This window comes from Corvus kubaryi, unplaced genomic scaffold (genome assembly GCF_017639235.1).
Source record: "Corvus kubaryi isolate FWS band 111438036 unplaced genomic scaffold, C.kubaryi_AGA036_p1.0 37323, whole genome shotgun sequence".
Lineage (NCBI taxonomy): Eukaryota > Metazoa > Chordata > Aves > Passeriformes > Corvidae > Corvus > Corvus kubaryi.
The window spans coordinates 259,048-283,420 of NW_024581102.1; the positions used below are offsets into that span (position 1 = coordinate 259,048).

General features: G+C 64.4%; 5 protein-coding genes, 1 long non-coding RNA gene and 1 other non-coding gene across 14 annotated transcripts; 5 read left to right on the forward strand and 2 right to left on the reverse strand.

The window, feature by feature from the left end:
* Positions 1–220: 220 nt before the first annotated feature.
* Positions 221–384, forward strand: LOC121665386. Its single transcript, XR_006016348.1, has one exon. It is a non-coding gene; the product is annotated as a U1 spliceosomal RNA (small nuclear RNA).
* A 1,039-nt stretch (positions 385–1,423) lies between these two features.
* Positions 1,424–4,124, reverse strand: ATRAID (all-trans retinoic acid induced differentiation factor). The gene is made up of 7 exons (XM_042029456.1): positions 3,704–4,124; positions 3,302–3,432; positions 2,938–3,009; positions 2,108–2,179; positions 1,912–2,033; positions 1,719–1,819; positions 1,424–1,621 (listed from the first exon to the last, which is right to left on the reverse strand). The coding sequence occupies exons 1-7, from the start codon at positions 3,848–3,850 to the stop codon at positions 1,517–1,519; spliced, it is 750 nt and encodes a 249-aa protein (XP_041885390.1). The 5' UTR covers positions 3,851–4,124; the 3' UTR covers positions 1,424–1,516.
* SLC5A6 (solute carrier family 5 member 6) lies at positions 4,107–10,190 on the forward strand. Of its 7 annotated transcripts, none has more exons than XM_042029445.1 (16): positions 4,107–4,237; positions 6,382–7,014; positions 7,102–7,167; positions 7,247–7,298; positions 7,376–7,443; positions 7,534–7,688; positions 7,860–8,000; positions 8,088–8,211; positions 8,276–8,364; positions 8,437–8,549; positions 8,645–8,712; positions 8,826–8,912; positions 9,025–9,209; positions 9,294–9,397; positions 9,463–9,584; positions 9,694–10,190. In XM_042029445.1, exons 2-16 carry the CDS (start codon positions 6,685–6,687, stop codon positions 9,844–9,846), a joined length of 1,857 nt encoding a protein of 618 aa, XP_041885379.1. In that variant the 5' UTR covers positions 4,107–4,237; positions 6,382–6,684; the 3' UTR covers positions 9,847–10,190. The 7 variants fall into 7 exon arrangements, with proteins under 7 accessions (XP_041885379.1, XP_041885380.1, XP_041885381.1 ...); XM_042029446.1 differs by having other exon boundaries at positions 6,557–7,014; XM_042029447.1 differs by having other exon boundaries at positions 4,107–4,218; positions 6,557–7,014.
* Positions 10,191–10,278: 88 nt separating this feature from the next.
* PREB (prolactin regulatory element binding) lies at positions 10,279–14,307 on the forward strand. 2 transcript variants are annotated; one of them, XM_042029453.1, is made up of 9 exons: positions 10,279–10,845; positions 11,050–11,242; positions 12,137–12,348; positions 12,598–12,678; positions 12,754–12,878; positions 13,289–13,462; positions 13,530–13,602; positions 13,675–13,834; positions 13,931–14,307. In XM_042029453.1, the coding sequence occupies exons 1-9, from the start codon at positions 10,711–10,713 to the stop codon at positions 14,023–14,025; spliced, it is 1,248 nt and encodes a 415-aa protein (XP_041885387.1). In that variant the 5' UTR covers positions 10,279–10,710; the 3' UTR covers positions 14,026–14,307. The 2 variants fall into 2 exon arrangements, with proteins under 2 accessions (XP_041885387.1, XP_041885388.1); XM_042029454.1 differs by having other exon boundaries at positions 10,767–10,834.
* On the forward strand, positions 14,062–16,683 carry CGREF1 (cell growth regulator with EF-hand domain 1). Its single transcript, XM_042029451.1, has 6 exons — positions 14,062–14,839; positions 15,097–15,190; positions 15,462–15,533; positions 15,716–15,786; positions 15,870–15,991; positions 16,070–16,683. The coding sequence occupies exons 1-6, from the start codon at positions 14,062–14,064 to the stop codon at positions 16,514–16,516; spliced, it is 1,584 nt and encodes a 527-aa protein (XP_041885385.1). The 3' UTR covers positions 16,517–16,683.
* Positions 16,684–16,760: 77 nt separating this feature from the next.
* On the reverse strand, positions 16,761–19,691 carry KHK (ketohexokinase). The gene is made up of 8 exons (XM_042029455.1): positions 19,238–19,691; positions 19,044–19,160; positions 18,709–18,843; positions 18,108–18,180; positions 17,871–18,017; positions 17,272–17,360; positions 17,038–17,195; positions 16,761–16,933 (listed from the first exon to the last, which is right to left on the reverse strand). Exons 1-8 carry the CDS (start codon positions 19,663–19,665, stop codon positions 16,848–16,850), a joined length of 1,233 nt encoding a protein of 410 aa, XP_041885389.1. The 5' UTR covers positions 19,666–19,691; the 3' UTR covers positions 16,761–16,847.
* LOC121665364 lies at positions 19,606–22,773 on the forward strand. Its single transcript, XR_006016344.1, has 2 exons — positions 19,606–19,956; positions 21,461–22,773. It is a non-coding gene; the product is annotated as an uncharacterized LOC121665364 (long non-coding RNA).
* Positions 22,774–24,373: the final 1,600 nt, after the last annotated feature.

Below are 24,373 nucleotides of genomic sequence, written 5' to 3' on the forward strand. Positions count from 1 at the left end.
GGGCGTGTGCATGCAAATGAGGCAGCGCCGCGCGGCATGCCGGGACACAGCCCGCGCACGGGCGCCGCTGCCCTCGCGCGTCCGCGGGCGCTGCGCGGGCCGGGCCGTGCGGGCCGCGGCGCAGCGCGGGGCCGGTTCGGGGCGGGGCTGGTGTCGGGGTGGCCGTGTGCTGTGGGGGCGTGCGGCGGGCGGGGCGTGCGGGCGGCGGGGTTGGTATCTCATACTTACCTGGCAGGGGAGACACCATGATCAGGCAGGTGGTTTTCCCAGGGCGAGGCTCATCCCTTGCACTCCGGGTGTGCTGACCCCTGCGATTTCCCCAAATGCGGGAAACTCGACTGCATAATTTGTGGTAGTGGGGGACTGCGTTCGCGCTCTCCCCTGATTTTGTTGGTCAAGAACAGAGCATTTATTATGAATAATACAAGTCGGCTCCTTCTGGCATTAATTGGGACTTCCTCCTTCTCAGAGCTGCGGTCTCAGAGGCAGTTCCCGCTCAAGTGCTGCCTCTGGGGGCTGGAGAGCTCACAGTGGGTGGGCAGGTCCCAGTGTAGACGTTCCTACTGCTCACCTTCGCCTTGACCTGGGCGCGCACCCAGCGCGGAGAATTTGTATGGCCCCCCTCCCGTCGGTTCCACCGAGCCCCCGCGTACCCATGGAACACAGGACTTCTTTAACGTAAGCACCTTAGTATCAAGTATAGATTAATAAAAGCTGGGTGTTGGCTGCTATGCTTGACTGCCACTGCTTTTGCAAGAAAAGAATCCTAGCCCTGGAAGGGGCTATGATGATCAGTGAATAGGAGACGCTATGTCTAACGCTAACTGCTCTTGGAAAAACAAAACCGGAGTGGACTAGGATGATAAGGGAATGGAATGCGAGCTAATGTGTCTGACTACCCGCTGTTATGCAGAACAGGGGCCTAGCCCCTGTGGGCTAAGCGACAAGAAGGAAGACACATCCTAACTGCCGTTTTAATGACAAATAGAAGAACTGTCACAAAGGGTAGAAAAATGTAATAAGAGAATAATCAATACACAACTATAGATGAAGCATAACTAATATACCAATAAAGAGTGTAATAGTAAAATTGTGTATTAGCAAAATAGGTGTGTGATGAATGTATTAGATAGTAATAGCATGCCAAGTTTGTAACCCTAAGATTAGGAAACCACAAGTTATGTAAGACCCCAACCCCTTATGATTATAACTTTTAGATAAATTAACAAAAAGGGAGGAAGCCGAACTGGTAAACATATAAATAACCTCTGTAAGATGAACATGGGGGACAAGCATATGGAGGTGTTAACCCCTGTGTGCTCCCCCCGCTGGGTCAATAAAGCACTTTACTTTACAGTCCCTTGCTGTGGAGTAGATTCCTTTGAATCACCCACCCCTCCCCCAGGAAGGAACTAGAAGGACATACAGCGAGGACCTGCAGTTTTATTGATCCCAAGCAGCCTTGAGGATGCCCAGGCCACAGAGCCTCCAGCCCAGGCACGGCCCCCTGCCCTGCTCAGGGGGTCTTGGCCTTCCTCCGCTGGGTGCCCCACAGCAGCAGGGACAGGGACACAGTGGCAGTGCCCAGGATTCCGCTGAAGAGAAGCATCGGGAACGTGCCCTGCCCGGGACCGGGAGTGAGCATCACCGCTCCCTGCAGCCCCTGCTGATCTGGCCAGGGCACAGCCAGAGAGAGGTCCAGTCCCACAGGCACTCACCTCACGCAGGCACTTGTAGCCATGGAAGGGATTGTCACAGAGGCACTGGACGAGGCCGGGGCCGTCGGGGGCACATACAGAGTTTTCAGGACATGGCCAGGCTGGCAGAGCAGAGCAGGGGGTCAGGGGCCAAGGCCAGACCCCACTGCCAGCCCCATGTACCCACTGCCAGGGTCACAGTCCCCCGCCATACCGAGTTCCACAGAGCTGTTGCAGGGGTTCCTCTGTTCCTGGCACAGCCGGCTGCTCCCATCCACTGTCACGTCCTGCCAGGCGTCACTCCCACCCGGACACTCCAGTGCCAGTGGCACCGCGCTGGGGGCAGAGCTCAGCACTGACACCACAGTGACCCCCCCCCCCCCCAGCCCCTGACTCCCCCCAGCACTCACAGGCTCTGCAGGTGGATGAAGCCCAGGAAGGAGCCATTGGGGAGAGCTGTCAGGGGGTTCTCAGTCAAGTCCCTGCGAGCACATGGACCTTCAGTCCCATTCGGCACTCCCAGCCTGGCAGGCACCAGGGGTACCCCCGGCACCTCACCAAGCCTCAGGCGGTTCCCATGCACCCACCTCCCCCACCCAAGGCCCTGGGGGTGCAGCCCTACAGCCAGGGCTCAAAGGTCTCAGCAGAGCTGCTTGAGGGACCACTCGGTCATTAACAAAAACACTGATGAGCTGGGGTGTCATGGTGCCCTGAGGGCCACCATGGCTCACTGGGCTCATTTGGACACTGAGCCCTGACAGTGCCCTGGATGTGGCCGTATAGATGAGTTACTTCCCTGACTCCCATCTCTCCAACCTGGGGACAAGGACACTGTGTGGGACTGTGGCAAAAGCCAAGATGTGACCGTGTGGCTCCTGTCTCACCTGCCAGCACAGGCCCCCGCTGGAGGGCTGTCCTGTGAACACGTGCACCATGACAGAACTCCAGAAGGATCTGTCCCATGGTCCCACTGAGCACAGGGGTGAGGTTGCCTGGACAGATGGGTCCCAGGGCTCCCCTTTTAAAAATGAGGGTGGTTTCCGTTTGTCCCGACCCTGCGGACTGTTACAGCCAGCCACGAGGGCAGAGAGCAGCCGCTGTCCACTGGGGTGCTGGGACCAGCAGAGCAGGGCTGTGCTGGCCTGGGCCCATGGGAATGTCCCACCAAAGCTGCCCCAACCCCCTCTCCCAGCCCGGCCCATCTCCTTGCAAGGGCCAAAGGGGGCACGAGGAAACTCACAGGATGATGGCAGTGGTGGCCTCGGCCAGTCCCGGGGGTACACTGTGCAGGGAGCAGTTGCTCAGGTCCAGCCTGGGAAAGGACAGTGGTTGGGGGAGACAGCAGCATGCCTGTCCCCTACACTTTCCCCTCATGCTCCTGTGACCCCCAGCACCCATCCTGGTCCCTGCCTGTACCTGCCTGTACCTGCCGCCCCCGCACACCACCCAGGATGCTCCATCCAGGCATTCCCCACCCCCGCCGTTCCCCTGACACCGCTGTGAACCCAAACACCCATCCCAGCACTCCCCACCCCCCGAGCACCCCAGCACCCCAGACTCGACCCCAGCACCTGCATCCCCGTCCTCCCCCGGGCCCCCCGTACCCCAGAAGCCGCCCTGGGGACAGGCCCCGCTCCCGGCAGCAGCGCCCGTCGCTCTCAGTGTCGCCCCGGGACTCACAGAACCGGGACACGATGGAGCCGTTCCGCGGCGGCCCCGGGCACAGCCCGCACACCTGCAGAGGTCGAGGGGTCATGGGCAGCACCGACACCCGGGGCACCCGGGACTCCCGTGCATCCCGCGATCCCCGAGCATCCCCGAGCCCCGGGACCCCCCCGAACCCGCTCCCCGGAAAAGAACAACCTCCTCGGCCTTAGGGCAACCACGACTTCCCTGACGCCCGGGCACCTCCAAGCCGGGCACCCCGGACCTCGGGACAGCCCCTATCGGGGACTCACTGACCCTCGGTTTCCCCCCCGGGACCTCCGTTCCGGGCACTCCCTGACCTCTCGGCAGCTCTGATCCGTGACATCCTCTGCCCACCAGAGCCCCCCATTTCCGTGACCCCGGCCCTGTTCTCCGTTGCTCACCGCGACCCCGCGGGTGGCCCGGGGCAGCAGCGGCAGCAGCAGCAGCAGCACGCACCCGCCCATAGCCCCGCCAGCCCCGGGCACGCCCGCGCCACCGGGGAGCCCCGAGCGGACGGGGCAGGTCCGTGCCCGTCCCCCCCTCCCCCCCACGGGCCTGGCGCCCTCTGGACCCGAGCGAGGCCACGGAGGGGCCCCCCGCAGCGCGGGCGCCGGGGCGGGGTGACCGCCTGAGGCGGCGGAGCGCGGCGGGGCCCGGAACGGGGCCGGGATGGGGATGGGAGAACGGGGACGGGGACGGGGACAGCCGCAGCCCAACGCGGGACCGGCGGTGATGCCGTCAGCACCTGGCGGCCGAGCGGGAGAGGCCGTAGGAGCCGCCCCGCCTGCTCTGCGTCATCCCCAGGCGCCCCGGCTGTCAGGCGGCACATGGGGTGAGTGCCGCCGCGGCCGGTGAGTGTTGCGCCAGGACCGCCGCGACAAGGTCACCGCCGCCGGGACCTGGTGCACTGCAGGCAGCGGGGGCTGGGAGCGGGGACACCGGGGACGGGGAGCAGAGCCCCGGGATGGGGGCACCGGGGACAGGGAGCAGAACCCGGGGATGGGGACACCGGGGACGGGGAGCAGAGCCCCTTAGAGCCCCGGGATGAGGACAGCGGGGACACCGAGGACGGGGAGCAGGGTCTGGGGCACCGGTGACAGCGCTGGGCAGCGGCGCCTCAAGCGGGGTCAGAGTACACGGGATGATAAGGAAGGGTGTGAGGGAGCACGAGGAGCGGGGACACCGGGGAAGGCATGCTGAGGACGCCAGGGACAGGGGCAGCAGATTCACCAGCCAGGGACATGGGGCACCCTAGGGCTGGGAGAGCGGGGCCCAGAGCTGGGGCTGCTGAGTTTTGTGGGGGACATACTGTGACCTCTGGGTGAGAGGGCAGCAGGGCCTCAGTGGAGTGACCGGGACACCAGGGCTTGGGATCACCAGGTGATGGGGATGTGGGGACACCAGGGCTGGAGGCAGCAGAGTCTCAAGGACACCGAGGGGCCTGTGGGGCATGGGAGCCTTGGGCCGGGGCCATCCAGGAGGCTAGGGCTGTTGTGTGCCCGTTGGGAACACAGTGTAACCTCCCATGTTTAGTCTGGATGGGGGAATGTGGGGGAATGTGACCTTGGACCCTGGCCGGGAGCGGCTGTGCATGGAGCCATGTCCTGGTCAGGGACAGAGCAGGCCTGGTGGTGGCAGAGACACTGCCCTCTCACCCCATTCCCCACCCAGACACTGCTGGCACTGCCGACGCCACAGAACCCCACGCCAGCTCAGCCGCCCCCGGCCCTGCGGCAGGCAGGCCCAGGCAGGCCGTGACAGGGGTGCCAGGAGGGGCTCAGCCTAATCCCACCAAGCATTTCCCAGGCAACCATTCCTCCAGGGATCACGATGGGATCATGGCGGGCACTGTGCCACTCCCTGCCTGCCACCCCCAGTCCAGACTTGTCCTCCCTGTGCCCCTAACTCTGCCCCGCTGGGAGAGAGGGTCCCCCACAGCCTGCAGCCCCTCGCAGGCCAGGAAGGCGGGGTATCCGCGGCCCTGTGGCACCTGCCACTCCCAGGTCCCGGCAGTCCTCTGCATGGCGGGGGAGGCAGGGGCAGCAATCTGCCCAGCTGTCCCCTCCTGTTCCACAGCGGCTGGAGCCAGGGCAGGGGCAGAGCACAGGGTGCCAGAGCCGGTGGATGCTCAGGGGTCTGCTCCACCTGGCTGATGCCCAGAACCCCTGAGGCTGCCAGCTCCCCTCTGTCCATTCTACCCCTATGTCCATCCCTGGCCATGTGGGCTGTGTGGTGTGGGGGTCACCCTGCCCAGCTTCTATGCTCTGGGACAAAAGTGTGGGGCTCCTCCGGTCCCCCCTCTCCAGCGCAGACTGGGCTCCATGCCCTCCCCAGCCCTGTCCATGTGTCCTGCGGGGCTAGGGGCTGCCAGTGGGGCCGATTCTGCTGCAGGAACGACTGCCCCAGTGCTGGCTGTGCCCTGCTGGCCCCAGAGCATTGGGCTGGCATGAGGGCCAGGGTAGTTATGTCCCTGGTGTCCTCATCCCGGGGCTCTAAGGGGATCTGCTCCCCGCCAAGGGCTTGGCCAAGCTCTTGCACTGGGGGCGGTTCCGCCAGGGCTGTGGGGTGCTGGAGTGGTTGGGCTGGGTTGACTTTGGTGCTGGTGGGACCGGTGCTGCCGGGTTTGGTGGGGCCATGCAATGCTGGGGCGGTTGGGCCAGGTTGGGTTTGGCTCGGGTGGGACCAGCACTGAGGGCTCAAGGCTGTTCAGCTCTGGGGGTAGCCGTGTTGGGTTTGGCTCAGGTGGGATTGGGGCTGACCTGCTGTGGGGCAGCTGCGTTGGATTTGGCTCCACTGGGACTGGCTCTGCTGGGCTCGAGGCTGTCCTGCTCCAGGGGTGGTCGTGTTGGGTTTGGCTCAGGTGGGATTGGAGCTGTCCTGCACCGGAGGCAGCTGTGTTGGGTTTGGCCAGTTCTGCCGGGGCTGGTGGTTGCCGGTGCTGCGGGGGGCCTGGGTGCGACTGTTTTTGCAGCCATTGTCTTTGTGCTCTTTGAAGACGCTCCAGTTTCCTTCAGTGGAGCAGGTGGGGCGGCCCAGGCGTGGCCAAGCCCAGCCCAGAGGGAGGAGGAGGAGGAGGAGGAGGGTCCAGCTGTTTTTTCCCCACACTGGGTCCTTGAGGCTGAGACAGAGCGAGCGAAGGTCCCTGCAGCACTGACACGTCCCTCCTGCAGCTGCCAGCGCCAGGCTGATGCTGGTCAGGACGTGTTGCCGGGGTCAGGTGTGCCCATGAGGTCGGCAGGGCGTAGGTGGCTGGGCAGCAGCAGCACCGGCAGGGCAGCGGCGCAGGGACACGCTCACCATGGAGTTCACGGCCATCGACTACAGCATCTTCGCACTGCTGCTGGTGCTGTCATCAGCCATCGGGCTGTTCTATGCACTGACCGGCGACCGGCAACGCACGGTGCAGGAGTTCCTGCTAGCCAACCGTGACATGGGCTGCCTGCCCGTCGCCCTGTCCCTGCTGGCCTCCTTCCAGTCAGCGGTAGCCATCCTGGGCGTGCCTGCTGAGATCTTCCGCTTCGGCACCGAGTACTGGTTCCTCGGCTGCTCCTATTTCCTGGGTCTGCTCATCCCAGCACACATCTTCATTCCCGTCTTCTACCGTCTGCGCATCACCAGCACCTATGAGGTGAGCAGAGGGGACGCAGGGAGTGCAGGGGGTTGTGGGGAGAACGGAGGACCCTGCAGTCAGGTGCCCTGACCTCTCTCCTTGCAGTACCTGGAGCTGCGCTTCAACAAGACAGTGCGAGTCTTGGGCACTGTCACCTTCATCTTCCAAATGGTGAGTGGAGCTAGGCGTGTGGGAGGTGCAGAGTTTGGGGGTTAGGGCATGGCTCAGCACTGCTCTCCCCTCCCCGCAGGTCATCTACATGGGAGTGGTGCTCTACGCCCCCGCACTGGCCCTCAACGCAGGTATGATGAGGACAGGTGGGGGGCAATGCCAGGAGGCTGCTGCCCCTCACCCCATTAATGGCCTCTGCCACTTCCAGTGACGGGCTTTGACCTCTGGAGTGCGGTGCTGACCATGGGGCTTGTCTGCACACTCTACACTACGCTGGTGAGTCCCTGCTGCCGCAGGTGCCCTTTGCCCCTGCCGTGCCAGGGTGAGCACTGTCATCCTGCGGTGACGGGCACCGTGTGTCCCCAGGGTGGGCTGAAGGCCGTCATCTGGACAGACGTGTTCCAGACGCTGGTGATGCTGGCAGGACAGGTTGCCGTCATCGTGGTGGGCGCATGGCGGGTGGGGGGCATGGCCCGTGTCTGGCGTGTGGCTGAGCAGGAGGGCAAGATCGCCGGCATTGAGTGAGTGATCTCCTGGGACCCCCCTGTCATGCTGTGGGAACGCTGGGTGGGGGAGAGGGATCCTGGTGTGGTGTAGTGGTCCATCCCTGTTACTCTCTTTCCCATGGGGTGTGGGGTGCCGGTGAGGACCTGTCACCATCGCCCCCCCCCCCCCCATGGTCCTCCCCACAGCCTGGACCCCAACCCCCTGGAACGTCACACCTTCTGGTCTCTGGCTGTGGGGGGGATCTTCATGATGCTGTCGCTGTATGGGGTGAACCAGGCGCAGGTGCAGCGCTACCTCAGTGCCCGCAGTGAACGGGAGGCCAAGCTGTGAGTGGGGCTGGGACTGGAGGTCCCAGTGGCCGGGATGGGCCCCCCTGCCACTCCCCGTGTCTGACACCCACACGGCATCCACAGCTCCTGCTACGCCGTGTTCCCCTGCCAGCAGATTGTGCTCTGCCTCAGCTGCCTCACTGGCCTCGTCATGTTCGTGTATAACCAGGAGCACCCGCTGGCACCCACCCATAGCTCCTCTGACCAGGTGGGTGAAGACCCTCTCCCCTGTCCCCTCCTGCCCCAGCCCCTGCACTGACCTCCTGCCACAGCTGGTGCTGTTCTTCGTGATGGACGTGCTGCGGGACCTGCCGGGGCTGCCCGGGCTCTTTGTCGCCTGCCTCTTCAGTGGCTCCCTCAGGTGAGTGGGCAGCCCTGGGGCGGTGGTTCAGGTGTCCCGGCCGAGCCCCCTCCTGCTCCCTCTCCTCCCCAGCACCATCTCCTCTGCCTTCAACTCACTGGCCACGGTGACCATGGAGGACCTGGTACGGCCGCACTTCCCTGAGCTATCAGAGTCGCGGGCCACGTTGGTCTCCAAGCTGCTGGGTGAGTGGATAGGGGGTGGCCGGGGGGAGCAGCTGCGGGGCTGGCATGGTGGGGGGGTCCCCAGCACCACCGTGACACCCCACTCCCCTCCCCAGCTCTCGGTTACGGGCTGCTATGCCTGGGGATGGCGTATGTGTCCTCCATGCTGGGACCTGTGCTGCAGGTAGGCACGGGGCCGCAGGACCCCTGGCTCTGGCACCCCAAATGGGGTGAGGGACCCTCGGCTCTGGCACCCCCAGGGGCACGGGACTGGTGCTGAAGGTCATGTCCCCGCAGGCAGCCATCAGCATCTTCGGCATGGTGGGGGGTCCTCTCCTGGGGCTCTTCTGCCTTGGCATGTTCTTCCCTTGCGCCAACCCCACAGTGAGTGTCCCCGACCTGTCAGTGTCCCCCAGCCCCATGCGGGTTGGTGGGGAGGTGTGGGGCACCCTGAGTCCAGACAGGGGTCAGTGTCCTTCTTTGTCCCCTGTCCCAGGGAGCCGCCGTGGGGCTGCTGGCTGGACTGGTCATGGCTTTCTGGGTAGGCATCGGCAGCATCCTGCACGGCACAGGAGGGGCCAAGGGGGTGCCCCCAGCCAACAGCACAGCGCTCCCCACTGTGGGCAACCTCAGCACTGTCCTGGCTACCACCTTGCTGCCCCCCACATCAGCACCCCCAAGGTGAGTGGGATGGGGGGCTCAGGGACAGGGTGTGCAGGGTGTGGAGGTGCTGCCCCACACACCCCCTGACCCTGTGTCCCCCAGCCCCACGGGGCTGCAGCGGTTCTACAGCCTGTCCTACATGTGGTACAGTGCCCACAACTCCACCACTGTCATCCTGGTGGGGGTCCTGGTCAGCCTGCTCACTGGTGAGTGTGGGGTGGCGGGGGGCCATTGTGATACCCCTGCCCCACTCACGGCCCTATATCCCCAGGCCCCACGCCGGCAGCGGCACTGGACCCCCGCACCATCTCCCCTGTACTGCCATGGCTGCTCTGCTGCCTGCCCCCCAAAATCCGGCAGTGGTTCTGCTGTGGGGTAGGTGACCCTGCCCAGGTGAGGGACAGACTCCCAGCATCCCGGGGGGAGGGGGACATGGGGGGTACCCTCCCATGCCCCTGCTGCCCCCACTGTGCTCTGCCCGCTCCCCGCTCTGTCCCCACAGGCCCCTGGCCATACGGATGCCACGGAGAAGAGCAATGGGGTGCCCAATGGCCTGATCCCCCCTGGCCCCGACCGGCAGGGGGAGGAGGAAGGACAGGGCTACATCCGCAGTGCTGGTGCCCCCTCCTACACCCTGCAGGAAACCTCCTTCTGATACCCCCAGCATGAGGGTCTTGGCCACCCCCGGTCAGGGGGCTCAAACCCTGGTGGGGCATCCACAGACAGCTGGGGAGTGCCGAGTAACAGGCGGTTGGGTCTCTGCAGTGATGCTGGTGGGCTGCCCCTTCAGGGGGCTCTGGGACCATGGCTGGAGATGTTGGAGCAGTGTCCCTGTCCCCAGGCCGGGACGTTGTCCAGTACCCCCAGCCCAGCCGTGTGCCTTACACACCGCTCCAGGGCTGGGGCTGCCCGGAGCTGTCGGGGTACCGAGTGGACCCTGCAGCCCCTATCACCTGTCTTTGTGTTTGGTGTCCCCCCAATAAATGGTTCTGGAGCACAGGTGTCGGAGGGTCCCAAGGAACAGCCCACTCCCTGCTGTAGGCCGGCAGCCCAGCTGCCCCAGCAGCGGGCTGTCCCTACGCTTCCCCGGGGGGCCACGGAACCCCCGTGTCCCCGAGCAGTGAGTGGGGTGTCCTCCAGGAGCCCACAGGGTACACGCGACTGCCATCTCCCCAGTCACTGGGGCATTCCCGCTGCCCCCCAGTAGCCACCAGGCGCCCCATTTTCCCAGTCAGTGGGGTCCCCATGGAGCCACCGGACCGCCGTCTCGCCAAGTACGAGGGAGCCCCCGTTTCCCCAAGCACTGGGGTGTCCTCACTGTCCCACATGAGGCCAAGGATCCCCGTTTCCCCTTGGGAGCTCCCACCGTCCTCGGGCCCCACCCAGCCCCGGGCCGTCTCCACCGCTCTGTCTCGCGCGCGGTTAGCCACGCCCCTGGCGGCTGACTGCGACGTGACGTAATAGCGTGCTGACGTCACAGCGTGCTGAGATCACAGCGCGCTGACGTCGCGTCGCTGTCATGGCGCCGCGGCGGCCCGCCGAGCTGTACCGGGCGCCGTTCCCGCTCTACACCGTCCGCCTGCACCCGCGGCGGCCCCTCGCCATCACCGCCGGCGGCGGAGGCGCCGCCAAGACCGGCATCCGCAATGGCGTGGTGCGCGGGAGCGGGGACGGGGGTGTGGGGAGAGAGGGGGCGCGTGGGAGGCTGAGGGGTTTGGAGGGGCCCGGCTGTGTCTGGGGACAGCTCTGAGCGTGGCGAGGGGCTGGGGGGCTTGGGGCGCCCGGGCTGCAGGTGTGGGAGTGGGTGTCCCGAGGAACCCGCGGGCGGGGGCCGTGACCGAGCCCTCCGGGCCCGCAGCACTTCCTACAGCTGGAGCAGATCGGGGGGCAGCTCAGCGCGTCGCTGCTGCACTGCCACGACACCGAGACCCGCGCCACCATGACCATGGCGCTGGCCGGGGACGTCATTGCGGCTGGGCAGGACAACAGCTGCCACATCCTGCGCTTCACCGTACAGGAGCCCGAGGGCCCGGGCACCGCCGGGAAAGACGGTGAGACACCGGTTCACCGGAACTCGGTGTAAGGGACTTGCTCTCGGGGCTGTGCTGTGCTTTGGGGATGGCCCTGAATTCCCCTCCTGCCTGCCCTGGGTGCTGTGGGGAGGGCTGAAGGGTGTTTTGGAGATGAGGCATTCTGTTACAACCCCATGCCCACCCTGGATCTCCTCTGTGCCTGCCCTGAATCCCCCTCCCCTTTCCTACCTTGGGTGCCATGGGGCAGGATGTGGGGTCTGTGGGGTGGCTTGGAGATGGGGCACGCCCTGAACCACTGTCTGCCTGTCCTGAACTTGCCTGTGTGTGCTTGTCCTGGGTGCCATGGCGAGCTTTGGGAATGGGACGCTGCCCTGGAGCCCCCCTGCCCCCCCACCCCCAGATGCTGTGAGCAGAGTGTGGGGAGCCGTGGGGTACTTTGGGGATGGGGTACAGCTGTGGACCTCCCATGCCCGCCCTGGATCTTCCCCGTGCCTGCCCTGGGTGCTGGAGGGCAGGGTGTGGGGAGCTGGGGGTCTGTGGGGTGGCTTGGAGATGGGCATTGCCCTGAACCCCTCCATCCCTGCCCTGCACCTGCGCTATGTCTGCCCCGAACGCGCCTCCCTGTGCCTGCCCGGGGTGCCATGTGGAGTTTTGGGGATTGGATGCTATCCTGGAGCCCTCTGGACCCACCCCCCCCAGTGCCTGTCCTGGGTGCTGTGGGGAGCTTTGGGGATGGAAGCCCCCTGCTGCCTTGTGCCTGCCCTGAACCTCCCATGTCCGACCTGGGTGCCACGGACAGGGTGTGGGGAGCCGTGGGGCTGTGAGGTGTTTTGGGGATGGGCACTGCCTTGGACCCCCCGTGGCACCCGTGCCCGCGGTGCCGCCCTGTCAGGCCCGTGTCCCGGCCCGCAGGCAGTGGGGAGAAGGGCGTGCGGCGGCGGCGAGGCCCCGGCGGGGGGGCCCAGGGGAGCGCGCAGAGCCGGGCCCGCGAGGTGAGGGTGGAGAGCCTGCAGCGCGTGCGCACCGACTTCAGCCCCGATGCCCTGCAGAAGGCCGTGCGCTTCAGCGCCGACGGAGCCCTGCTCGCCACCGGTGGGGCTGATGGCTTCCTGCGCCTCTGGGAGGTGGGCACGGCGGGCTGGGGGACACAGGGGGAGCCAGGGTGGGCAGCAGGGAGCAGGGCGGGCATGGGGGGCTGGGACAGACACGGAAGAGCAGAGGGCGGCATCGTTGCACCCCCGGTAGCACACACTGGGCAGGGATGGCTGGATTGGCAGTGCCTGCGGTTACCTAAGGCTGCTCCCCCCACACCTGCCCGGGACCGCGGCAGGGCCTGGCCCGTGCCCAGCCCCATGCCAGCTCTGCCCCTGCAGTTCCCCAGCATGAAGAAGACGTTGGAGTTCAGAGCCCACGACGGGGAGATTGAGGACATCGCACTGGGCCCTGACAACAAGGTGGGTGTCAGATGGCTCCCCGGTTCCCTGGCCCTGCAGCAGAGTGACCTCAGACCCCTGTGCTGTGTGCGGCAGGTGGTGACGGCGGGGAGGGACTTCCAGTGCTGCGTGTGGCAGCAGGACCAGCTGGTAACGGGGCTGCGCTGGCACGAGAACCTGCCCGGCATCCCCGACAAGGCCTATCGCTACCAGGCCTGCCGGTGAGGGTTGGGGATGGGGCCAGGGGGCGGACCAAAGGGCTGGGGCACTGAGGTGGGCAGCGGGATGGGGAGGGGCATTGGGGCTGAGGACAGGGCAGGGCCTTGGAGCTGGGCAGGGGCCTGGGGCTAGGCTGTGGGGCTGGGACCGTGGTCATCAGGGCTGGGGCTGGCCCAATGGGCAGGAGCCCAGGGTGGGGAGGGGCTACTGGGGCTGGGAATGGGCCATCCCTGACTGCTGCCCTGCCTTGTTGCTGTTCCTCCTGCTCCTGTGGGAAGGGGTTCCATGGGCTCTGTTGACAGCTGTACGGGGAGAGGGCTGGGGCCAGGTTTGCCTTGGGAGAGAGGTGGTGGTGGTGAGGCTGTTTCCCATGGACCCCACGCTCCCCCTGTGCCCCTCTCTGCTGCGGCAGGTTTGGGGCCGTGGAGGGCAGTGCCGGGGCTCTGCGGCTCTACACAGTGCAGGTGCCCCACAAGCGGGAGCGCCGGCCCCCACCCTGCTACCTGACCAAGTGGGATGGGAAGAGCTTCCTGCCGCTGCTGACACGGCCTTGTGGCTCCGAGGTGATCTCCTGCCTCTCCATCAGGTACCCCAGGGCCAGTGGGTGTGGGGTGGGGGCCGTGGCAGCCCCCACTCACTACCCTCCCCCACAGTGATTCGGGCACCTTCCTGGGACTGGGCACAGTGACAGGCTCCGTGGCCATCCACATTGCCTTCTCTCTGCAGGTGAGCTGGGGCAGGGGTGTGGGGCAGCCCCGGTGGCTGCTGAACAGCCCCTCACCTCTTCTGTTCCCCCAGAGATTGTACTACGTGAAGGAGGCCCATGGCATTGTGGTGACCGATGTGGCCTTTGTCCCTGAGAGCCGGCCCGGGCGGGAGCTGCTGGGGGGCCACGAGGCTGCCCTGCTCAGCGTGGCCGTGGACAGCCGCTGCAAACTGCACCTGCTGCCCACCCGCCGTACGTCCGGGGCCTGCCTGCGGGGCTGAGGTGCCTCTGCTCCTCCTCTGGCATGGGGGGGGCTGCAGCCTCCTCTCACCCGTGTCTCTCCCACAGGTTCCCTCCCTGTCTGGCTGCTGCTGCTGCTCTGTGCTGGGCTCATTGTGGCCACCATCTTGCTGCTGCAGCTCACGTTCCCAGGCTTCCTGTAGCCCCCTGGCCCCCCGAGGGACCACCTGGTGCCAGGAATGACCCCCCCAGCCTCCACCTACCCCACACAGACTGTGAAGGACATGAGGGACCAGCCCAGACCCCGCTGTCCCTGCTGGTGCTCGGGGAGCAGATGTGGGTCTGGGGCACCGCGCAGGGCCACATCCCTGTGGGACTGTGCTGGCAGCAGTGCAGGGCTGGCCCTAGGACAGGGGGGTCTCCTACCCCAGGAGAAGAGGGTCCTGCCCGCCCTGCCGCTGCCATTAAACTGGAGCATGAAGGCAGAGTTGTCCATGTGTGGTGGAGGAGTGGGCCTGGGGCTGAGGGCATCCTGCTGGTCGCACTCTGGGACGTCGTGTGCCCTCAGGGGCTTGTCTGTGCCCTCAGGGTCTTGTCAGTGGCACAGGGGCTGCCCAGAGCCCTCAGGGCCAGTGGGGCCCGTGTGTACTGGCACAGGCCGACCCACGCCCTCGGTGGTGGTGCTGCTGCAGGGGCCGGTGCGGGGGGTCGGTGACACCGAGCTGGGCTGGCCCGGCTCTGACCGGGACCATGGGGTGCTTAGGGGGGGTTTCACCCACCGGCACGGCCCCGCCCTTGCTGTGACCACGCGCCCATCCCTGGTCCCCGTCCGGAGGTGCCGGGTCCCGGTTACCCCGGCGCTGCCCTGCGTGGGGCTCAATCCCTCCTCCCCCCGGGCTGGGCAGGGCAGGGCCCGGGACGGGCGGGGCCGCTCCTGGGCCCGGTGGCAGTGCCGAGACGTGTCGGATACGTGGCCCCGGGGCGGGGCGGGCGGCGCGGACACGCGAACGGGGCTGGGTGAGTGGGTCCCGGGGGCACCGGAGGCACCGGGTTGGGCGCGTGGGGGGTGCCCTGGGTGAGCAGCGCCAGCCGGTCCCACGCGCTCTGCGTTCCCCGCGCTGCCCCTCGCACCCCCCCGTCCGTGCAAGCGTGTCCCCGCCGCGCTGGAACCAGGGCAGCTCCCGGGGCGCCCGCCCCTCTGCCCGCGCCGGGCTGCCACGGGCCCGCCCCCCGGCAGGGCCACCCCCGACCCCGGTGTTCTCGGCCCGCCGCAGCCCGAGGCCGCGGGATGAGGAACCCGCCGGCGATGCTGATCCTGCTGCTGCTGGGGCCAGCGGCCTGGGCCGCCCCCAGGGCGGGGAGGAGCAGGTACGGGGCGCACAGGTATGGAGGCAGTGGGATGTGGGGACGGGGAAGGCAGAGGTGGGTTGTTTTCACGGTACAGGGGCACAGGTGCTGGTGGAGCACAAGGGAGCAAATGGCCATGGGAGGGGCACGTGGCTGTGGGCAAGCACAGGGGTCCGAGGCTGCACAGTGAGGGATGGGACTCATGGATCTGCAGGGGCCGTGGGTGGGGGGCGTCAGGCCGGAGTGGGCAGCCTCCCCAGGGGCACAGGTAACCCCCCTGTCTCTTGGCCAGGCCTGAGTCCCCCGTGGCCACAATCGTGGATCTGCACCCCGACCCGCTGAGCCCGGAGTCGCCTGTGCTGCTGTGAGTCCCTGCCCTGGGGAGCCCCACAGCACCGGGGCTCCCCCATGGCCCAGGGCAGTGCATTGGGGATGGGGGGCACAGGGATGGGTGGAGGGCATCGACAGTGCCCAGCTGGCCATGGGGCACGGTGGGCCATGAGGCAGGTGCAGTGCTTCCCACCACCCCAGCCCTGCTCCCCCCAGGCTGCTGTGGAGCGCCGTGCGGAGCCTGGGGCCACCGGAGCAGGACGTGGAGGCCATGACACGGGAGCAGGGTAAGGCCACCGGGGCGGTGATGGGGGACTGAGGGGCTAGTGGGGTCAGGGACCTCAGTCCCACAGCACCCCATGCCCCACAGCCCTGCTCTATCTCTTCGTGCTCCATGACCACGACCAGAGCAGGCGCCTGGATGGGCTGGAGCTGCTCCAGTTACTCGGCACGGTGCTGGCACAGGCTGGGGGGCAGCCAGACCCTGACATGGTGGGTCCCACAGGGATGGCTCCTCGTATCCCCTTGAGCCCCTGGGCTGGGTCCTCACCCTGTTCCCCATCCCCGCAGGTGGCTGCACTGGTGGACCAAGCCCTGGCAAGGCAGGACCTGAATGGGGATGGGCTGCTGGACCCCTCTGAGCTGCTGGACCCCCCCGAGGTGCTCTTGCCTGGCCAGGGCAAGGGACCCCCAGGACAGCCCCCCCTAGAGCAGCAGCCAGAGGTTGGAGCTGTGCCTGGGGAGGGCACAGAGATGCCTGGGCAGGACCTGGGGTTGAGAAGCCCAGGACAGGCAGCCATTGAGGCTGGAGACCCCCAGACTGGAGCCCCTGAGGATGAAGCCCCCAAGGTGGAATACGTCAAGGTGGAATCTTCCAGTGCTGAGGCCTTGGAGGCAGAAGAAGCCCCTGAGGCCAAAGCCCCCAGTACTGATGCTATGGAGGAAGAGGAAGCCCCTGAGGCTGAAGCCCCTGAGGGGCAGGGAGCCCCAGCATGGAGGGACCCAGGGGAGGGGTAGGCAGTGGGGAGCTGTGGGATGCAATGCCCTGGCTGCTTCCTGCCCTGCTCAGGGCACAGAGTGGCCAGGGGATGCCCCATGGCCAGGCTGCTGGGGCCAAGGAGGGCTGAGGCCGTGTGGTCTCTCCTGTAATGCATCGGATGGAGAAATAGAGGCACTGCCAGTGACCTTGGCTGTGGTCAGTGCATCCCAGGGGCTGTGGGACCCCAGCTAGGGCACAGCTGGGGAACGCAGGAGGCAGTAGTGGTGCACATGGGGTTTTATTGGGGAGTTGCTGGGTGCAGTGGAGATGTGGTGTGCCTGAGGGGTGCTGAGGTCTCCAGGCACAAGCTCAGACAATGCCATCGAAGCCCTGGATCCCACATTTCCTGCCCGCGATCTGGCAGCCAAAGGTGAGGGCATCCTGCAAGGTTCTCCCTGGGGATGGGGCCCAGGATGAGATGTGGCCATGCTGTGGCCGTACCGTGGCCACGCCAAACTGAACCGTGGCCGTGTTGTGGCCGTGCCATGTCTGTGCCCACCTTCTGCAAGCGCAAAGATGACGGCGGCATTGAAGGTGTCCCCAGCCCCCAGTGTGTCCACGAGGGTCTCTGGGGGGAAGGCGTCCGAGTGCACCAGCTCCCCGTCGGGCCCCATGGCATCAGCCCCCTCCTCAGCCCAGGCGCAGATCAGCGTGGCCCTGGGGGAGTGTGAGGTGGGTCTGGGGCACACCATGTGCCCCCCGGCCCCCCGCCCCCTCTCAGGTACCCCCCTACCCTGGCTGGATGTGGCCCCGCAGCCCCCGCAGGGCCTCGGGGGCCGATTGGTACCCGAAGTGCCGGGCCAGGTCCTTGCTGATGAACACCTGTGGAAGAGGGGCTGGGGCAGGGGGCAGCCCCCGGCACCCCCAGCCAAGTGGGATTAGGTGCGCCCTGGTGGCATCCCCACACCGCTCCTGAACTCCCAGACCCCGCCTGCACCCCCTGCTCACACCCCGACCACACTCTCAGACCCCAGCTGTGGTCCCCAGACCCCGGCTGCGCCCCGAGATCCAAACCCCCCGAGCCCTGACTTCCCCGGACCAGGACTCCCCACTCCCGTTGGGCCGCGCCCCTCGCAGATCTGACCACTCCCGTCCCGAGCTCGCCCCCGCCACGCCTTTGGCCGCGCCGCGGACAGGTGATCCCGCCCCATCGCCCGGCCCCATCGCCCGGCCCCATCGCCCGGCCCCATCGCCCGCCCCATCGCCCGGCCCCATCGCCCGGCCCCATCGCCCGGCCCCATCGCCCGTCCCATCGCCCGGCCCCATCGCCCGGCCCCATCGCCCGGCCCCATCGCCCGGCCCCATCGCCCGCCCCATCGCCCGGCCCCGCACCACGTGGCCCCGCCCCATCAGCGGCAGCAGCTCCTCCCGCGGCTTCTCCAGCTCCACCGAGATCCGGACCCGCCGCCCCGGCGCCGCCGCCCGGTTGTGCCGCTCCACACGCTCCAGCATCGCCCCCTGCTCCGCCGCGTTCCGGGCCTGCGGACACGGGCTCACCTACAGCCCGAGGGACTTTCCCCAGCGCCGGGGATCCCCTAGATTCTGGAACCCCCCGAGCCTCGGGCTCACCTCGAAGTGGATCCACTTGTATTGGGAAAGATCGACCCGCTCGAAGTCGCGAGCAGTCACGTCAGGCAGGTTCCTGTAGAACGGAGGCCAGGTGGGAGAAGGGGGACCCTCGGCCTGGCACGCGGCCGGGGCGAAGGGCACTTCCAGGGGCCGTGGAGGGCCCCATGCTGCCTGGACAGAGGTTCTGGACGAAGAAGCACTGCCCGGGTGAATCATTAATGATGGCCCCTGGGGCCCTGAGCTGGAGTCAAAGGGCAGCACAGTGGTGGCCAGGTTGGGGCCTGGGGGTCAGCCATGCATAGCAACCCCTGACCCTTTGGCACAGCTGAGGGATCCAGGTTATCGCCATGGGGCTGCGCCGGCTGCCCTGCACTCCAGAGCGTGTGGCTGTGTGGAGATATCACCAAAATCCTGGCAGCGGCACCGAAGATGACAGGGCTGCCGGGGCCATTGGCAGTGACCGTGTGTGCGGGATTACAGCCAGTCACCCCATCTGGCACTTGGTTACCCCCGTCAGGCAGCGGGAGGGACCCGTGAAACCGAGCTGGCCCAGCCCAGCGCTGCCCATGGCCACCGGAGCCGGGACTGCGGCCCTCCTTACGTGTCGTGCAGGACGATGGTGCGGGAGCCGCTGGTGGCGTTGACGAGGCAGCAGGCGCAGGGCACTTCTCCGCGGGGCTGCCAGGCCACGTGCGCCGTGTCCACACCCCGACGCTTGAAATCCGCCGCGATGAAGCTTTGGGGGACAGAGAGCGGGATGAGGGGCGCCGCGGGAATGGGTGCCCCGGCGGACGCTGGTGGTGGTGGCGGAGGCGGGCGGGCAACGGGGGAACCACAGCCACGCCGTCGGGCCGAGGGTCGGGGCCGGCGGCAGCAACACGGAGGAGCCAAAGAAGTGTCAGAGCGGGTCGACCTGGTGCCCCGCACTCCACTTACTCAGCGGCGGGGCCGGGGGCCAGCGAGCCCATGAAGGAGCAGGAGGCTCCCAGCAGGGACAGCACCGTGCAGGAGTTGGAGGCGTTCCCGCCCCGCTGCCATCGCTGTGACACGCACCTGCGGGGGGCGGGAGGTTGCGGTGGGCGCAGGGCCGGTCTGGGGAACACTGGAGGAGCCCCCCCCGTTGCCGGTACCTGGTGTCGGAATCCTCGGCTGGGAAAGACTCCACGACGCTGATGATGTCCAGGCACACCAGCCCCACGCACATGATCCGCCGCTTCCCCGCGGCGCCGCCCGCCTCTGCCGCCATCCCGCTGCGGTGCGGGACCGGGACCGGGACCGGGACCGCAACGGGCACGGGCAGCGCTTTGTCCCCGCCCCCTCGCCGCTCCGCCAATCGGCGCCCGCCGCCGCACCGGGCCCTCGGGGGGGGGCGTGGCATAGGGGGCGTGGTCACACATGGGGCGTGGTCGTGGGGCGTGGTCGCACGAGGGGGCGCGACCATGGACGGGGCGTGGCCGTGGGGGCGTGGCCATGCGGGGCCCTCCCCGGCCGCGCCCCCCGCGCCGCACGGCGCGCGCACGAAGGGCGGGAGGGGGGACCGGGGTGCCCAGGTGGGCATGGACACACGGACACGTGCAACCCCTCCGTGACACACGGACACACGGACACATGCAACCCCCCCGTGACACACGGACACGGACACACGGACACGGCTGTTCAGCACATTCAGTGCTGGCAGCTCGGGGGCAGCTCCGGGCTGAGGTGTCCGTGGGAGCCCCCGGCGAGGGGCCCGACCTGCCGACCCTTCGCACAATAAAAGGCCCGGGGACCTGTGCCCCCGCCAGGTACGGGACACCAGGACCGAGCGAGCTGAGGACTCCAGGCTTTCGTGCGCTCAGATTGGGAGGGGGTAAGAGCCCACAGGGTCCTTTCTTTGGGGTCTCTCGGAGGCACCAGTTCGGGCTGCTAATTTGTTATTTAATTTATGAACTATGATTAAATTACTTTAAGGACTGAGATGTCTGAGACCGCAATGGGAAACCTGTGGCCAAGCCGGTGAGGGCAACTGTTCTGACTGGGGAAGGGTGGGCGGTGCAGCTGCAAAGGGGCTTTGGTCCCAGCTGAGGTGGAGCAGGTGTGGCTGCCGGGGCAGCTCCGGGATGGTCAGACGGGAAAGTTTCCTTAACAGCTTGGTGACCCTGGGCCATCCCCTTCAGGCCCTCCCTGCTCCAAACACCCACCTGCCAGCACTGGGTGAGTCCACCTGGATCTTTGGAGCAAGGAGGAGCCAAAAGTGAGTGTTAAAATTCCCGGAGCAGATTCGATATCAAGGATCAGGATCTGTGACTAAATTGCTCCAACTCTCTCAGTCTGTCTGTGGGTGCAGCGTTTTGTCCAGTCTGGGAAATTCCTGCATTGGTTTGAGTGCAAATGCACGACCTGAGCAGCCTGAGGGGAAATTGGGGCATTTGGGGTCTCATCCAAGGTGTGCAGGGGTCTGAGGGTGCACGGGAGGGTTTGGAGTCTTGTCAGGTTTGGAGACGTCTGGACTCTCTCGTAAGGCGTGCTGGGGGCTGAAGCCAAAGGGGGTTTTATGACTATTTTTAGTACTTCCAACGCAGCAAGGGGACACTCTTGGCTGAAATTGTGCAGTGGGGAACAGTGGGGATGATTTGAGGCTTCACTGACCTGGGAGAGAGAGAAAAAGTTGATGGCAGTTGTTGAAGCATTTTAGAAGATTAAGAGAGAAATTGTTTAAAATCCCAAGCTCTATCATGTGCTATAGATGGTGTTTAATGGTAATTCCCTCACGGCATTTCAAGAGTTTCTTTTGCAGCTACCAAAGAGGCAGTTGGTGGCCAGACACCGTGTCTGGAGCACAAACACACGGAGATGGTCACTTCGGGTTATGTGCACGTGGGGTCTCCTCAAAAAGAGGAATTCAGGGAGGTCTGCATCCAGAGAGACCTCATCTCCAACCTGGGCTGTTTGTACCTGTCTGGATGTGTTGTTGCGGTGTAAAGTTGAAATCCTACACCAGGAGCAGGTTCTCCAGAGGGCAAATGTCACCTGAAACACTGCTTTATTTTTGTATCTGTATAAGATTCCTGTGGACTGGTGCTTGTAATGGTGGTTATTCTGTGTGTGTTTCTAAAAACTATTTCTAAAAGTACATTTTGCTACATGTAAATTACTGTTAGGTGAGAGGATAGTAAACATGCACATAATATTTGAAGACTTTTTCCGAATGAGGAGAACTTGTGGTTGTTGTTGAGGAATTTGTGTTCTGTCCATAACTGAAGGTGTCACCTGTGCCTGGTTTGCTGCACTCGCACAGCAACTGGAAACCATTTGAATTTTAAAATTAGTGTTATTTATATTAACTTGGGGGAAACGGTTTCATTTCCTTCCAGGAGGATGATCTGAAGAGTCCCACCACAAGCAGGAAAGGGGTTCTGGTGCCTGATGATTGGTATGGCCCCTTCATGGAGGAGGGAAGGAAAAGGCTTTGGATACTTAAAAGAAGAAATGAGAAAATGCTTTTAAGGTTCTGCTGGGGTATTCCGGTGGTTGAAGGTTTGACCCCTTGAATCTGCAGAGAATTTTGGCTCTTAATAGACTGGTACAAAAGGTACCAGGGTACAAAGTTCCTGTGCCAGTTGGCTCTGTGGAGTTGGTTCCTGTTTATCCGTAGCAAATGGGACAGAGGTGGCAGTGCCTGGATGTGTGGCCCTGTGAACAGGGAACAGCTGCATCTCCATCCAAACCTCAGCTGGGCCAAAAGGAAAGGGAAATATTTAGGCTTCATTTTGGGGAAGGGGCAGTGAATGACAGATCCAGAGAGAACGTGATTAAGCTCCCACATCTGGTCACAAAAAGCACATACGAGGTGTGGGATTTTGTTGGCCGTGGATTCCTGGGTTGGAAGAATTGACTAAACCTCTGACTGAGGCAGCCAAGGACTAAGACACAGAATCACTTGTGGAGAGGTACCACAGGAATGAGGGCCCAGGAGAGGTGGTCACAGGTGGCTCCAGGTGCAGTGGCAGCACCAGCCTGTGCTCAGTGCCAAGCTCCAATGCCACACAACAGGCACCTGGAAGGGGCTGGAAAGGAAGGAACACCTGGAATCCAGCAAGGCTGATGCCTGTCTGATGGTGGAGAAGAGCATCACCAATGTGAGCAAGGGATGTACATTCCAGGCAACCCACGGACTGAGGCAGCTGTTGTTCCCTCACACAGCTCAGCCCCGTGGTTACATCATCCAGCATGGACAGTGCCATTCCAGGGCTGCTGTGGGGACCCAGGGACAGAGACCAGGAGCAGGACCCCTCCCAGCGTGGAGGAGGCACATGGAGCAGAACTGGGGGCTTTGGCATGTGCAGCCCAGCTGGGAAGAAGAAAATGGCTCAACGTCAGTCCAGATTCTCGGGCTGCTTTTTGCAGGGGTGATATGCAGCAGGGATGTTCTGGGAAGAGCAGGATTGTCACATCCACAGGGACAATGTGCTGTGGGGACTCTGATCGTGGGCCAAATCTGACAGTCCCTGAGTCTGTGTATGAGAGGAATAGCTCAGCAGGAGAGAGATGAGGGGAAAATTTGGAGGCAATTCAAAATGATGATGGACTATGGACCCTTTGTTTGGGGTCCTTTCTCAGAGGCACCACCTCGGGCTATTATTTTGTTATTAGTTATTGCACCAAGATTAAATTATTTCGAAGACTGGGACATCTGAGACTGTGATGGGAAACCTGGGGCTGAGCTGCTGAGGGGAGCTGGTCTGACCAGGGAAACGTGGCGGGTGCAGCTGCAGCTCAGGTGCTGCAAGTGTGACTGCCAGAGTGGTTCCAGGATGCTCGGACAGGGAAGTTTCTTTAACGTGGACACACACACGGACAGACAGACACACATATGGACATATGGACATGCACACACAGGATGGGTCCTTTCAGGTGCCTGGAGCAACCTGGTCTAGTGGAAGGTGTCCCTGCCCATGAGAGGGGGTGGAGTGAGATGAGCTTTAAGGTCCCTTCCAACCCAAATCATTCCATGAAATCCCCAGGGGTTTCTTTGTCTGGGTCCCTCTTTTGAGGCACGAGATGCTGTGATTGATCTGTGCCAATAAACCTGATGGATACGAGAGCCTAGCACCAAAGCTTCCTTTGATACTGGCCCGTGACAGGACTCCCTGTGCCGCTGCCCAGGCACACGTCCTTGGTTAATTTCAATTTAGAGGAGGAAAAGGGCTGTTCCCCATCTTGAAACTGTGATGGTGTCAGCGTTTGGGGTATTTTCTCTGCAGTTGCCATCATGGTGCCTCTGAACCACAGGAGTGAGACTCTGGATGTCTTGGAATTACAGCTCTGGAAATGCCCAATGCCAACCCTGACCCCATGGCTCCCTACATTCCTCAGCCCTGAGCTGGGGTCAAGGGGGACCTTGGTTCTTGAGGTCAGAGGGTGCTGATCCCTGCGCTGGGGGTGGCTGGTTCCTTGGTATGCCTGGGAGTGAGTAACATGTCTGACATTCCAACCTGTGATTTTAGTTTCACTCGATCCCTCCGTTCCAATTCTTCCCCCGGAATTACAATGTCAGGTGTTAATGATGCCGAGGTGGGACATCCCTGCACACCTGGGCTCCCTCCCATGCTCAGGCACACGATTTGCCTGACTAATTATCAGGGATAATTAGGACCCCTCTCAGTGCCCGGGTTATCTGCAGGTGCAGCAGATCCAGAGCAGCTGATCTTCCCCTGCTCAGTGGGTTCATTGTCCACCCCACTTGCTGGAAAGCATTCATGGACAGTGAAGGTTAATGGGTAATGGGTAAAGGATAATCTTCCTCAGCTGCCTCAGTCCCATCCTACTGTGCCAAAAGGAGCCTGCAGCACCCCCCAGCACGGCTCTGCCCATCCGCAGACCCTGGAGGGGGGTTAACCCTGCGGTAACCATGAGAACGATCCAGCTTAGAACAGGCAGGTCAGAACATGGGACTGGAAGGGCACAGGGTCCGGAGCACAACAAGCGGCTGAGGGAGCTGGGGAGGGGGCTCAGCCTGGAGAAAAGGAGGTTCTGGGAAACCTTCTGGCTCTGCACAACTCCCTGGCAGGAGGGGGCAGCCAGACTCTGCTCCCAGGGAAAAGGGACAGGACACGGGGAAATGGCCTCAAGCTGTGCCAGAGGAGGTTCAGGTTGGGCACTGTGAAGAATTCCTTCCTGGAAAGGGCTGTCCAGCCCTGGCACAGCTGCCCAGCGCACTGGTGGAGTCCCCGTCCCTAGGGGAATTTAAAAGCTGTGTGCTTGTGGCACTTGGGGACAGGGGTCAC